This window comes from Cupressus sempervirens, chromosome 6 (genome assembly GCF_028749045.1).
Source record: "Cupressus sempervirens isolate cs-2001-9-10 chromosome 6, ASM2874904v1, whole genome shotgun sequence".
Classification (NCBI taxonomy): Eukaryota; Viridiplantae; Streptophyta; class Pinopsida; order Cupressales; family Cupressaceae; genus Cupressus; species Cupressus sempervirens.
Genome location: NC_143123.1, coordinates 280,746,840 through 280,763,234, shown reverse-complemented (window position 1 = coordinate 280,763,234; position 16,395 = coordinate 280,746,840). Strand labels below are relative to the sequence as shown.

General features: G+C 36.4%; 1 protein-coding gene across 1 annotated transcript in view; it reads right to left on the bottom strand.

Moving 5' to 3' along the window:
• The window catches only part of LOC149552313 (Lycopene beta/epsilon cyclase protein), a 406,544-nt gene extending 390,975 nt beyond the window's left edge, over positions 1–15,569 (bottom strand). The window contains exon 1 of the mRNA XM_089787837.1: positions 15,247–15,569. Within this exon, the coding sequence (XP_089643963.1) occupies positions 15,247–15,435 (189 nt within the window). The 5' untranslated portion in view covers positions 15,436–15,569. The remainder of the gene's footprint in view (positions 1–15,246) is intronic.
• Positions 15,570–16,395: the final 826 nt, after the last annotated feature.

The window sequence follows — 16,395 nt, the reverse complement described above, 5'->3', positions numbered from 1 at the left end:
CTCTCTCATGCCGTGATTAAGGCCCTTCTGCTATCGAGAGTGTCTTAACTCCAATGTCCAAAAACAAATCAAGTATTTGCCTTCAACTCAAATGTGTTAAACTTGCAGTCCACGTCTGGGTGTTTTTAGCAAATTCCGACTCCATGAATCCCTGTCAACTCGCTTCCAATGATATTCTTCCACAATGCTCTAACAGTATTTGTCAGCCGACTGTATAATGACCAAAAATCTTAGTTGGGTTTCCTTCTACTGTTTCCAACTGCCAAAACTAGTAAAAATAGTAAGTATCCGTACAACCTACCAAAACTGCTCCAATGGGTCTGAAACTGGAAATGTCTAGGCCAAATCTCGAACTGAACCCCAAAAAGAACCTTCTCACCCCTAAAACCTAAGCGAAGTGAGCTGGCAACACTGAATTATAATGTCCTAGAAAAAGAGGACATTACCCACAAGAACGAAAACTCCCTCTAATACCACTTGATGCAATCATGGTAGGAGGGTCCTCAAAGAGAACAATCCAAGTCATTCAGCAAGAGTCACAAAACTGAAACAACAGAAAGCAATTGAGAAAATGCAAGATCAAATGTTCGCACTATCATAGATTCATGAATTCAAATACAATTGGCCAGCAACATGCAGTCTTCCATTATAAGCATTATTACGGATCAAAAATCCAGATTATCTATCATTTCAAACCTCCAAGAGATGCTCCCATACCTAGCTACCTTCATATAGATCAATTACATCAATATATAGAATGTTTGCATCCATCAAGTTGGCCAAGAAAGACCACATTTCCAAAGGTAAGGAAAATGTAATACCAAATATAGGTCAAGACCTAAATCTTAAAGAACTCCTCCATAAAAATTTGAAATGAAGCACAATCCCATAGGTAGGTCGGTCAACGGTATAGGAACATCTTAGGATGTGCCAAATAGATTCGTAAACTGAGAAAATGGTTTGCAGGATTGGAAAACTCCAACTAGTTGAGAAATGTGAAGAACAAATAGGTTGTGTCAAGAATCCAAGAGAGCTTCACTGAGAAGAATTAGATTGAGGTGATAACCCAAACAAAGCTCACACATGATGCCAAGAATATGCTAAATAGGTCTACATAAACAAATGAGCCAACGCAAAATGTTGCTGAAAAAAAACACAGAACTGAACTAAACTAAAACAAATTGACAGAGTGTTTTTGGTTGATGTAGGATTGCCATGAACCAAGGATGCTCCTACATCAAAGTGCAACTTATTTGAAGAAGTCAATCAACCTTAAACACCAATCTAAGGAGACGTGAGGAATGAAGTTGCATAGTAAAAAGTGCACAGATTGTATGTGATGATGCATGTTTTTTGCTTCAAGTTCTACATGGTGAGATTCATAACTCACATAATGGGGTATGGAAACCTACTATTGATACAAGCCTTCCATGGGAGACTGTTAATGCATTGTGATTACACCGTGCAATGTGCATGTTCTTTTTCATTTGACCCATGTACTAATGATTTGATGTTCCATATGTCACATAAGGTTGGGGTGGATGACTGGTATGAAGTGCTTCTTTCTGTAGAGGAAGGAACCAATTCCTATAGGCCTTCTTGTTTGCTCCTTGAGGATGGCCTCTATTTTAAGATATAGGATAGGGAGGTTCTGTTGGGGCAATTTGACATTTCACGTATACCTACTATAGAGTAGTAGGACTTTTCAAATTTCAAAGGTGAACAATCAATATATCTATGGGATATAGGAGGAGTGTACCCATGGGAGGTTATGATACAAGGAGTGTTTAGTAGAATGAAGATACTCTTATTGGTTGATCTATTTAGGTATGCCTATCTAATCATTCTCAAGATATATGATGATTTCGAACTTGGGATCTAAGGATTTGCATTGGATGGAATGCTTCCCAAGGTGTTGCAACATGATAGTGTTGTCGATGGAAGTTATATCAAAGTGACACAACGAATTGGTAGACCAATATCTCTGAGACTCTTATAGTATCCTAGTATTCTAACTAGCATATAGGTGCAAATAGCATTTGGTTTGGTATGGAGATGAAATTGCTTGAGAGTAAGCAATCTTTGGGAAGGACAGATTGTAATATCCCCATTTTTGTGCTTCCTAAGCATGAGTTATTCTCAGAGGTTAGCCTACTATCAATGATTCCTGAAGACTAATGTGGTAATAAAGGAGCCCTTTAAAGGTAATTTAGGGTTGTTAAGTTCGCTTTCAGTCTCTATTTCATTAATCTCCATCTTAGTGCATCGATTTATTTGTGGTTTGCTTTCCAACGGTCTTCCAAACTTCATTTATACACACCTTTTTTAGGAAATCACTAGGAGATTTGAGTCCATGCTAGTTATGGTAAGTCATATAAATGGTCAGAGGATGCCACGATTATATCCAAAAAGATGGCAAGATGAGTTGTTGGATAGATATTTGGCATTTAATGGAGTTTAATGATCTAATATAATTAGTTAGAGTCTAATCTAGCATTGACTTAAATATAATTAATAAATAAAGAATCTATATGATTACAGTGGATAATGGAGGTCAAGTATGCATTCAATATACTAATACCATAGAGTATTTAATTATTATACCAAAAGGGGCACCAACTTATGGAGCTATAAGGATATGAAGGTGACTTTGCATTAATCAAGAAAAAATATGATGGGTCACTTTATTATTATTTCTCGTATGCAAGTTAAATGTTAAAATATTAACAGTCAAAATTTTTAATAGGATTCTCAAAACTTCATGAGAGGATTGTAAAAGTAGATTTGAGGAAATCTTTTGACATGCTTGAATAATTTTTATTTCTCTATAAGAATTTTGAGAACTTTGGCTTTCATTTACAGGAGATCTGAGGATGTAAACCCTTGGAATTTTTATGTTATGTGGATAGGACCCATTCAATCTATTAGGTGGACTCATTCCAAAATTCACATTGAGCTTATTCCAAGTATTTGGCATTGAGAAGGAACTGGAAAAATCATTTATTTGTACGTTAGAAAAGTTTATATTTATTTGTACGTCAAAAAAGTTTATCAATCCCCAAGGTTTGATTGTCAAATTTATGAAGTCTACAGGCAAGACAAAACCTTCAAATTTGTTCATATCTCCTAAGGCATCGCCTATAATGTTTCAAGTATCTTTCCATTTAACTTCCATAGTTGGACATAGAGATTGTCTTTGATTAAGTAAAACAGGTTTTGATGGGGTCCTGAAACCCATTACAACTAGATTTTAGAAGGGATCTAAAACCCATTATAGATGAAGCGCTGCAGATAGATATTCAACAACAAATCAGCAGTAAGAAGCCATCCAGTGGAAAAATTAAAGCATGGGCTGCAAACAAATGCCCAAAAGGACAAACTATGACCCAACAAGATCCACTAGATCGTAGGGGAAAAAGGAGGGGCAACATCCCAACCCCAAAACATAGCAAAAATCTTTAAGCACAACACGATCAGCCATATGAGAGTACATATTCTAAGCACTAGCTGAATCCTTAAGAAGTGATAACAGGTTTTGATGGGGGCATGAAACCCATTACATCCAGATTTTGACAAGGATTTGAAACCCAACATAGTTGAAACACTCCCTAACATAGCTCCCTTCCACCATAGATCCCACCTCAATAGGGAAAACAGAGAGGAAGAAAACCACCCCACCTTCCAAATAATGGCATAAGGAATAGACATGCCCTACCTACAATCAACTTTGCCCCCATAGCATATCACCACCTCAATAGATGATATCTCCACCTCAATTTGATTTGAGCGTAAAAAGGATAGCCGCACCAAGTACATCGCAAGCCTAGAAACCTCCTGAAGGTGCCAACAAGGCCAAAGGAAGAACTTCGCCTCTATAGAAGTCTCTAGGGTGAGAAACAAAATAGAGCACCAAGTCCTCCACCAGATCATCACAAAGAAGCACCAAACTCTAGAAAAGGAAAAGCCCCCACACAATGAACTTTCCCATAACCAAAACCAACCAGGGGCCAAGGAGGGCCCTTCAAAACTTTTGGCGTCAACCTAGCAGCCAAAAGGAAAACTAGAAAGTAGAAAACCCCCTTTATGAAACCGAGAAAAAATTATATCCATGCTCACAGTCAGGAAAAAACCTAGACATCCGATTGACTTCTTCACCATAATAACAACAGTAAGAAGAACATAACAGCATAGCCCTCCAAACTAGCAATAGACAACACAAACAGACCACGAAGAAGCCCAAGCAACAAAAATAACCAAATCCCACCCAAAAAGGAGAGGGATGCTCAAACAGCGCAAGCCAAACGGAGCACAATAGATCCCAAGATTGATAGAAAGGGTGAACCCAATACTGCCCCACTGGAAATATGACCTCCAAATTCAGCAACCCTTACAGCAAAATGCCCTCATACGCAAACGATTGAGGCACAACCAAAGCTCAAACAAACCACTAGCAAAGAACGGCAAGATAGGGAAGGCCCTCCCTTGCCCAAAGGCTACACTAGCACCCCCATAGCGGGATCTCCCATCACAAAGACACAATAAGGATCGATCACATGGAATTGACAGCAAGATCGTGTCTAAACCCGCCGAACCCTCAAACAACCTCTTGCAGAAGAAGGGAGCAAAGGGCAAAGAAAGGTCCCTCCAATAGTCTAGATCATCCTCATCCCTATACACTCGAATGTGTCACACTCTAAACCCTTCTATCCAAACGATTCCATGAGTTGGAATGCTTGGATGCCGGCTTAGAGCTCCCTATCCATGGAGTGCAAGAGAGTATATTTCAAAAATAAGAAAGCTCTCAGATGAGCTTTAGAGATACTTTTCTTGCTAGTAAACCATGCAATGGGAGGTTCCAAAGACAAGATGCAAGAATGCAAATGTCTCAAGGAGTTCCTCAAAGATGCAATGCAAATAAAGATTAAGCTATAATGAATATGAAAAGTGCAGCTATCCTAAGCATGGATGAGAGTGTTACAATCCAAATACTAAGCTATGTGAGATAGATTATTGCAAAATAGAAGCTAAACTAACATGCAACATGAATCTAAGCTAAAATGCTATGGTATGAGAGAATGTAGACAAGAAATAGAAGTTCTCCACAAAGCTCCAAAGAAACCTCTTAGAAAACTTGCAGCATAACAATATTCAAAATATGGATTGGATTGAGGGGGGAAGCTCTCTCCCTTTTAAAGATGTATGGACGGTAGAGATCAAGATGAAGATGGTGGATTATCAACGGTGGAATTCAAAAATAGGAGTGATCCATGTGCACACACAAGTCAACCAATAGAATATAAGTTGACTTGTCATATAAGACAAAAGTCACAAAGCCTTTTCTTTTAATTGCAAAATAGAAAAAGGACTTTAAGTGGGTTAGAAGAATGGGATCTTTTATTTAATTAAAAGGGGACATGTTCTTTTAATCAAATAATGAACTTAGGATAACATAGTCAAACTATAGGTTATAATCAAATAAATTGATTATTAGTAATTTGGTCTAAATAAATGATTAAATTAATTTAGCCAAAATGTTGAGAAGGCGGCTAATAGTCTAGATGACCATTTTTAGGTGATTACATTTGCCCCTCTTTGACTAATGCGTGATCGATCTGGAAACACATTATGTCAAAGAAAATAGAAAGCTAAGTAGGTAGTGATAGATATGGATATCTGATTCCAAAGAATGAAATGCAAAAATAGATAGCAAGTCCTGAATGCACAGCCTAATAGCAGTAGTACTGAACACTAGGAAGAGATGATGTCAGAATTCAAGAAGAATACTAACACTTAGAAAAGCAGATAGAGTGAGAGCAAGTGAGAAGATCAAACAAATGCTCCTAAGCAGTGATAGAGTATTTCTGCCCCCTCGGGATCGAAATTGAAATGAGGTAAGCGGATGCAAAAACTGGCTAGAAATGAGAAAATTAGAATATAGCAATGTCCAAGATGACAGATAGATGATTAGAACCCAAGAATGACTACATAAAAAAATTGATAAAATGCCCCAGTTTGACTAGAGTTGACCTTGAAGGATATAGCATAAAAATAAGGTCGAAATGAGTAGAAAGGTGATTTTAGACATGAAATAATGAATTTAAGTATATATGAAGTATGGAAATGATGAAGATATGAAGAAATGAAGATGCCCCAGTGATGATTCAGAGATTAGATCTCAAAAAGTCAGCTAACTGCTCAGAAGAAAGTAGAATTTTAAAAGACAATTTTGACCATCAAGATGAACTCGAATTTGGATTTCGATCCCGAAAATGAATCTAGGACGTCAAAATTATTTAAGAGGTCAAAACTTTATATAATGTGATGACAAGATAGAAAAGAGATGAAGCGAAAGATTAAGAAGGTGAAAAGACATGAATAAGAAGAAAGTAAAGAAATATATGAAAGGAGTTAGCCGATATGTCCACAAAAAGATGAAGAGAGAGCTCTCCCCATATGCAAGAATGCAAGACTAATCTAGAAAATGAACCTAAAATGCAAGCTAATATGCAAAGTGGTTTACCAGCAAGAAGCGCATAACATTTAGACTCTTAATTTCATCATTGAGCATGTATTAGGGACATCATGAGATCATACAACCATCACTAGTATAACTATGAGGATATGAATATGATCGATATTAGATAGGTATGTGGAAATCCAATCTAAGCATCAGAGACATGTAAGTCAAGATAACTACACGATTAGATTCCCTAAGTTTAATTTAGCAAGATTACACCTGTATCAAGGCATAAGCGCCAGGATAAACCCTGAGTGCGGTCTTGCAAAATAGTCAAGGATGATACATTTGTAAGTCAACGTGTTGAATAGGACCAGCATAAATGCTTACAACACTATAGACAAACAACAAAGTATACCCACAAGCAGAAATCAAGAAGACATGCCCCATGCCCCCAGTCTTCTAGTCAATGACATCCTCGAAAGACTATTAGGGAGGGAACACATGGCAAAGAAATCATCATAGACAGCACACAAAGTAGATAAATGTCAGCATAGCTCAGTCGTTTAAGTGTTAAAGTGTGTGTGTGTAAGTCACTTGGCCATTTCTTCCAGACTTGATTCTGATAGTGAGAAATATCGCGACATCAGAGACCGTAGGTAAACTATCTGTAATGTGTTGAAAAACACTTAATGTCAAGGTGGGGGAAGTGTTGAGACACACTATGTTGTGAGTTGTCAAAGAAACCCTAATGCACAAGAATACCTCAATAGGCTAAGTAGCTATGCCCTCGAGATGAGGACAAGAAACAATTCCAAGCTAGGAAATGTGTAGCAAAATAGGTGATTGAGACTGATAGACAGAGGTGCAAGGGTCTCAAGTAGCACTTGTTTCCAGATTTTCACCACTTGACAGATTTTTTCAGGACTTTTTCCAATTTTTTTGTATTTTTCAATTTTTCAATTTTTTTTGGTGATACATCAAAGCACCTATTGCTAGGTTTTCACTAAGATGGTCTTTTTTTAGGACATTTTTTTTATTTTTAGGATTTTTTCAGCATCATATATGATTTTTTGGATTTTTTAGAATAATTTAGAGATTACTAGTTCTCAAGCAAGATCACATTATTTTCTCCCAATGTCTAGCAAGGTATAGGACACGATGGAGAAACAAGCCGATGGATAAGCAAAGATGCATAAGAAAGGAATGTGAAGTAAGTGAAAGTGATCCTCAAGAATGCACTCCTCAAGAATACCCAAGCTAGGGAAAGATAGTCATATAAAGTAGGTTTTGGATAAGAAATGGAAGAAATGAGCAAGATAGCGTGTAGGATAAGCAATGAAGCCAACAAGTGAGATAGCATGAAGTGTGTAGTCCAAAAGAGTAGCCATGTCAAGAGACCTATGAGAACCATGTTTCATTTATTATGATCAAGACCAAGGGGTCAACTAGATAGTATAGCAATGGGATAGAGCAATAAGAATAAAGCTCAAGATAGAGGCTATGAGTGAATGGGAGAGCACAATAGAAAATCTAGTGGATAAGATAGCCAATATGCAAAGATAGCTCAACATTGTCAAGATCAAAGAGAGAAGAGGGGATAGATGGATGGTGGAAGAATTACACATGACACCTGTTTGCCAGGTTTTCATCATGGTACTTATCCAAGGTGCCACAAGAAGTAGTTTTCACCATAGGACAAATTTATTTCTGTTTACTTTTGCTACCAAAGTGCCACAAGAAGTGGTTTTCACCAAGGCATATTTTCATTTTTTTCATTTTTTCATTTTTTTTTTTGAATTTTTAGAAAGAGCTCAAGCTTTTTGAAAGTAGATAGTGCTCCTATAGGAAAGATAAGTCATAATAAGCCAAGACCATAGAAAGGTATGCTCAAAGATGTTGATAGGGTGATGAAAGAGAAATGGTAGTAGGAAAAGTATATGGAGGATAAGAGTTCATGTATAGAAAGTAAGTGTAAGCTTTAGAGGATTTCATGAGGGTAGCTGAAATATTGGACAAGATCAACATTGACACACACCTTGAAGGGTATTGGAACGATGGAGGAATCATGGATGAAGTAGCTTGAGGTTTAGATGTATGAGGTGGTAGAAGAGATTTGGAAAAAAGTGGAGTGGAAGGCTTTGGAATATTTTTAGAAAAAATTTTGGAAGAAGATGGAATGGAAGCCTTTGGAAGCTTGAATGTCAACTTTGAAGTATTTTCAATATTCAAGTCTTTTAAAAGAGACTTGGGAATCCATATAGCTTTAGATTTTGCTTTGGATACTTCAAAACACATTTCTTCAATAATGGATTTAGGAACCCATATTTTCTTTGATTTAGCTTTTTTAATAGTGGACCTTTGCGGTCTCTTTTGTGCATTCTCCTTCTTAGCATTCACATGTCGATTAATGGGACATAGTGATCTTTCTTTTTCAATGGATTCTTATGTTTATTCTCACTTCCAAAGGACTTGGGATTTGTGGATGAATAAGGATGATATGACTGGTTTAGAAGTATAGATGGGTGAAAAGTCATCAAGGATGAGTGTCTTTGTTGATCTTGAGGTATGATGGGAGAGCTAGGAGTGAATGTAGGAGATGGAGGAACATAAGGCCCTAATATGGATGGAAGGTTTGAATGCTGTAGCTTAGATGGATAAGGACCAAGGATAGATTTAGAAGATGCAAAGGGATAGTGGGAAGGGATATCAACATCTTTAGAGTAAGCAACATGGTCAAAGCCATCAATAGACTCATGAGTACCTTTGATAGGAACAACATTTTTAATAGAAGCACTTGAAGCTTGAGCACAATTTTGAAGTGGATGTGGAGAAGTAGAACATGAGGGGATTCTTTGATCTTGACAAGTAGATTTGGATAGCATATGAAGGGAACTTTTCTCATAATTTTCAGTAAGCTCAAGGGAGATAATAGAAGTGCTATCTTCATCATACTTAGGAGGTGGAAAAGAAATAGGATACATAGGGGTGAAATTTTGAAGGAGATGAAAGGGTGCTTGATCTTGATCTTTCTTGACATTTACAGCTTTTTCTTTTTGAGAGTCCTCTTGACATGGAGCCACTTCTAAGGACAAGGGAGAATGAAGAGTGAATGGAGTAGTGCTTGGATTAGGCATAGTAGTGCATGAAGGTTGAGGATGTTTAGGATTAGTAGCATGGAAAAGGTTTGCAGCCAAGTGAAGGTTAGCTTGAGTTTCTTTTAGAGGTAGCCCTAGAGGATACACGTAGTCAATGTGGAAAGCATTAGGTTCTTTATTTGATGGAGGCATGTTGGAAAGCTTTGAAGTTTTGGGAGATGCATGAGTGTTGGAAGAAGTGGAGGATGTAATAGAGCCACTACTAGACATAGGTTCATTAATGTAATCTTGCTCAAGAAAAGTATCCTCAACACATGAGTCGCTAGAGGTTCCAATAATTCCATTATCAATAAGATCTTGGATTTTATGTTTTAGCTCAATGCAATCTGAAGTAGCATGGTCATTAGATCGATGATAGGCACAATAGGTATCCAAGAATGGGTTTCCATATGAGCTAGACTTTGGTAACATGATGATCTTATTGCTAAGAAGTTTTTGCAAAGTGTCATCATAAGAATCTTCCAAGGGAGCAAAATTTCTATTAGAAGTATGTCTAGGATCTTCTTGTTGTTTCTCAAGTGAATAGAATGCATTCATGTCTTCATCATTATCTTGGTCAAAGATAGGTCCATCATGAAATTTTAGCATAGGCTTAAACGAGGTATTACTTGCTTGTTCTCTAAAGAGGTCTTTAGATCTAGAAGATGAAGACATTTGATGTCTTGAAGTAGAGCATGTAGACCTAGAAGAAGAGGATGACCTCAAAGAAGGTGACTTACATGCATGTAAAGACCTTAAGGAAGATTCATGTAATGATGCAATCTTCTCCTCTAAACTTTTCTCAAGTTTAGCCTTCATTTTTGTCATGCGCTTAGAGAAATGAAGGTAAGAAAGATCATTTGTCTCTTCTAGTTCTTTGTATTGTGCATATAGATCTTGAAACTCTTTAGTAACATGGAGGATATCATGATCATCTAGATTTGGTTGAAGTTTGGTAGCACAAGGTTTAGATCCCATAGTTTTAGATGCAAAGCCAAGCATAAAATAGTCTAGAAGATAACTTGATGTTGAAACTATAGGAGGTAGAGTGTCTACTTGCCAAGATAGTAGAGAGAGATTAAAGTGACTTGTCAAACAATATGTCCAAGAAACTTACGACATGAATCACTCAAGTCAATAGCTGGGCAAGATGCCCAAATAGCCAAATAGATAGAGCAAGTGGGGTGACAAGTGAACAACTCTCCAACCCAAGAGTGTAGTCAAGAAATCAAGGCAACCATTTCAGCAAAAAGATAACTAGCAAGTGGACATAGAAAATGAAGATAGATAGACCAAGAGCACTAAGACCAAAGAGCCACTTTAAGCATGTTCAGGAACTAGAGACATAAAAAATCACAGCCAAATGATGAAACTCCCCTTAGCAAGCAACATAAGAAAATGTTTGCATTTGATGTTTTGACTTGGTTGACAAAGTTTGACAATAGTTGATAGCATAGCAAGTTTGATGTTCAAAAGCAATTTCTTTCCAAGCAAGATAGTGACACATGGAGTAGTCTTCAAACAATCAAGCAAGGGACAAAGCAACCTTGCATGATACAAGCATATGTGAGGTCTTAAAAGAAAGCCGTATAACTATCATCATATGTATGTTCAAAAGATTTTCATAGGTCTAGCACATTCAAGAACACATCAAGCAATATCTACCTAGAAGTCATGGTTCATTAGTCAACAACTTGGCCCACGCTTCATGCTCCTTTGCCTCACACCAAGTGGTTGCCCACAAGAGATATTGGCTTTGTCATGGAAATGCCATAAGCATAACCAAGGGAACACATATGATGAGTGTAAATCTTGGGGTGATCCAGGTAGTCCACTAGGATCAATCCTTGCACCAAGAAGTTGAGCGGCTAAAAAAAAAGATAGTTACTAACTTAGAGTTTTTAGATCGGGCTTCCGTTCATAGTGTTCCTCTTGCTCCCAATTACGGGACACCTCACCTTGCGATGAGTAACCGATCTCGCGATCACAAGAGTACCTTAAGCATTCTTGCCTAGTGATCTCCCTATGGTCGAAATCCCATAAGCAATCACACTAGGCGAAGACAAACACTACGTCTACCAAAGTTTTGTGTCCTTGGTAGCCTTGAGTTTATAGTGGGTTGGAAGAGCCAAGTAATCGGCTTGTCCCCACTTGGGTCGTTCCTCTCAGGTTGTCCGAGAGCAGGACCTCTAAAGGATTCTAACTACACAAAGTGGATCAAATTTTGAGAGTCAAGATTTCTGATTCACCACAAGGGTGAAGAGCATACTCTCCTATTCCAATCATTTTCTCCCAAACACGCCAAGAAGATTCAGTTACCCCTTGCTTTTGAAACCAAATGGCAAGTCAAGATTTATGATTCACCACAAGGGTGAAGAGCATACTCTCCTATTACCAAAAGACTCCAATCACAAGTTTTATGTGCCTATGAAAAATGAACAATTAGTCAATGCCACACATGAAAACAAAAAAGCAAGAAATTTTGGGTTTTTATGCTTTGGGCAGCTCTGCAAACAATGTTAGTAGCCCTTGCGCATTTGAAGCTTTGACATGCGTTCTTTTTATGCAATGTTTTAATTTTTTTTTTTCATAAGGATGGCAACCTGTAATCACAACTTGTTAGCACCAAAAGTTAGTATAAAATAACATAAAAATTTGCAATAAAAAGTGGTGAGTTGCCTCAAAAATCCAATTTATCTTCCAACCAAGTGCATGCAAAGAAAGTGCAAGTTAATCACAAATGCTCTCATTTTTACTCTTTGATTTTGACCTAGTCAACAAGATTGGACTTGTTTACTATGATTTTGTATCCAAAAATGAAAATGAAAAGAAGAGACCCCTGTTAAAAATTAGAGAGCTTTCCAAAAATGCAAGAAATTTTAAAAAATCTCTTCATTTGCGCTCTAGAGATCAATTTTGTCAAAACAGGCCAAATTTATCAAATCAAGTTTTTGATCTTTAATACGACTTCAAAATTCAAAACACAAAGAAAGAACCCCAATTAGAATTGAAAACCCTTTCTGAAAATGTAAGTTTTTTAAAAAAATTCGCTGATTCGCGATCAGAAACGGCTTTTTATGAAAAACAAAGAAAAACTCATAACTTCCGAAAATCACGTCAAAATGCTCTGCAAATCGGACAGAGACATTTTGAGCATATACCCAACCTGCAAAAAAAATTTCAGAACCAAACTCCAAGCGGTTTAAAAGATATGATCAAATCTTTAAACCAACTAAGTTTTTGGCCTTCAAACCAATTTACTTATGGGTTGGCCTTAAAACCAAAGTGATAATTCTACAAAAGCATTTGATTAGATCCAATATGCTGCTGTAAAAAATCAGAGATAAAAAATGAAAGCAAATGGAGCTAGAATTTGATTCAAGCCTCACGGTGGGCGCCAAAAATGTACACTTGAAAGTGTCCCACTCTAAACCCTTCTATCCAAACGATTCCATGAGTTGGAATGCTTGGATGCCGGCTTAGAGCTCCCTATCCATAGAGTGCAAGAGAGTATATTTCAAAAATAAGAAAGCTCTCAGATGAGCTTTAGAGATACTTTTCTTGCTAGTAAACCATGCAATGGGAGGTTCCAAAGACAAGATGCAAGAATGCAAATGTCTCAAGGAGTTCCTCAAAGATGCAATGCAAATAAAGATTAAGCTATAATGAATATGAAAAGTGCAGCTATCCTAAGCATGGATGAGAGTGTTACAATCCAAATACTAAGCTATGTGAGATAGATTATTGCAAAATAGAAGCTAAACTAACATGCAACATGAATCTAAGCTAAAATGCTATGGTATGAGAGAATGTAGACAAGAAATAGAAGTTCTCCACAAAGCTCCAAAGAAACCTGTTAGAAAACTTGCAGCATAACAATATTCAAAATATGGATTGGATTGAGGGGGGAAGCTCTCTCCCTTTTAAAGATGTATGGACGGTAGAGATCAAGATGAAGATGGCGGATGATCAACGGTGGAATTCAAAAATAGGAGTGATCCATGTGCACACACAAGTCAACCAATAGAATATAAGTTGACTTGTCATATAAGACAAAAGTCACAAAGCCTTTTCTTTTAATTGCAAAATAGAAAAAAGACTTTATGTGTGCACTTTAAGTGGGTTAGAAGAATGGGATCTTTTATTTAATTAAAAGGGGACATGTTCTTTTAATCAAATAATGAACTTAGGATAGCATAGTCAAACTATAGGTTATAATCAAATAAATTGATTATCAGTAATTTGGTCTAGATAAATGATTAAATTAATTTAGCCAAAATGTTGAGAAAGGGGCTAATAGTCTAGATGACCATTTTTAGGTGATTACAATCCCCACCGTCATCGCCAAATTCACCATCAGTGGAAACCCTAGCAACTCCTCGCGCACCATTCAAACTCCCCCGCCCGCATTGCTTCTTATGGACATAAAGATTGCTATCTAATATGAAGGTTTAAATTATTGCTTGAAATTATTTTGCAATCGCCAGTGAAATATTGGGACGCCATATTTGGTTTGTTATTGTAATTTGGAGATGTATGCTAACTAAAGAATTGTTGATGAAGTCTATTTTCTGTTGTCTTCTGAATTGTCAGATCAGTGCATCACAATCCCTATATAACAAGAAGGTATTTATACTGAAATTCATTGTTTCAGCTATTACAATTTCTGAGTTCTTTATTTCTACCGTTGACAAAAGTTGGAGCATTATATGTGCATCATTCTGATTTTCTGAGTTGTATACAGCAGTCCATAATGTTTAGACATGAAGTATCAATCATATGAAATGGTTGCAAACTGTTTGTCACAATGTCTCCTCGATATGAAAGTCAAGATGAATTATAGGAAGGGGAAAATGTTATGAAAGCTTTAAACAAATCGAATAGATAATAATATTCAAAACCATTCGCATTCAAGTGTACTCCAAGTCTTTGGCAAAGTAAGAAATTCACATTTGGGTGGGACACTTCATTTTCTCAACTTCTCTACGTTAGAAGAAACTCCTACCCAACTTCTCAATTCAATTTAAAGGGTTTGTCCTCCTCGCGTAAAAATGAAACTCTTAAAATAGCCCGTTTACTAGAATGTAAATTTTCTTCCTAGGCATGACTTATGCCCCTAAAACTAGAGGTTTGATGGAATGTTCCTGCATCAAACCAGTGCTATATAATAGTCACTCGGCTCAGACACTAAATTAGTAATTCTACTCCCTTTCACAATTCGTGTAAGTTTTAGTCCAACCAAAACTAACGAACACTTTGTCAATTTGATGGGTTGTAACTAATTCAATTGTAGACCACTGAAAGAGGGGTGCCTCTCAGCTTTCTCCACAAGTGTTCGGGATTTCAAACAGCCACACTCTCAAAGTTTTAGCTGAAATTCATGGAGTTCAAAATGAGGAGTACAATGGGGTCTCTCTCGTCAACTGTAATTTTTTTCCGTATATATTGTCAGATTCTCCGGCCTGAGGTTAGCAGAATAATTTGAATTGAGCAAGAAGTAAAGCTGGCAGTTTCATCTGAATGGACTTGGTTTCAATTTCATTAAGGCCAGCTTAGTTTCCCATCATTAATTACCTGGATTGGCAATAAAGGTCCTAAAATCCAGCAACGACGACATATTCATTACAATAGTAAACCCCATGAAACACCGACCTGAGTCCTGGAAGGAGCTGAAACCTGCGACGTTGAAGAAGCGCTTTGCATTCTAATTCCGTTCCTCTTTTTCTTTTGATGTCTTGATAACCAGAAAACATCGTGTGTTCTAGTAAGAGACTGGGAAATAACTGATGAGGAAGAGGAAAGTGATAGCGCGAACCCCATGTTCAGGCTCCTGTTCCTCATGCACGTTGCCAAAATTATGGTGTAAATGCTGCAAAACTCATTTCACTTCCATGGACTCTGGATGGTTTGGGTTTTGTGGAGACGAAGCAGGACACCTCCATCGTCATCTTGTTAATTTTTATTATTTTATTTATAAATTATAACGGTGCCACCTTTTATTTAAATTATCGCATTATGAACAGTAACAAGAGAGAGTTCCTCTCAAAAAAGGAAGGGATGTATAATTTTATAGAGGAAATGAAAATAAAGGAGATACGGAGAATTTTTTTAATTAAATTTCTCAATTATTCTATTTAACAATTGAAAATGAAAATATATTGTTAAAATAAATGTTATAAAAAACTATCATACTTTTTAAATTAATTTCATTATAGAAATTAAAATATTTCATAGATGAATTTATTTTGTCATTTTCAAATATAATTCTAATGAAACATATTTTTGTAATTGTTTATAACATTCAAATTAAATGTAGACATTTGAAATTTGATTTTTTTTAATCTTTAGATTTGTAGGATAGTAGAGTTATCGGCCTTAAACCATTATATATATATATATAAGCTGAGAGATATCCTTTGAATATATATAAGGTAGTATCATTCTCAATGCAATGTGTTTAGCACAATAGATTTATTTGACATTAAAGCAATTTGTATAGGATAAATAATTTAGAAATATCATGCAATGGAAAAATTTAGAAATATCTTATTTTCCTATAAATTTTTGTAGATCTTCTATAAACTTTATAAAAATAAGATGTTGAAAAATAATAAGTTGTTTTGATTAATTAAAAATAGGTTTTAAAGGACCCGAAACCTTTAACAAAGTATCAAGAAGTGTTAAAAGTAAAACATAAGAACTAGCAGCATAGAAGCCTTAAACGAAACACATGAACTCTAACAACAAAGTTCACAAAATAGCAGGCCTCATAGAGATCATAGACAAACATATAATCAGGAG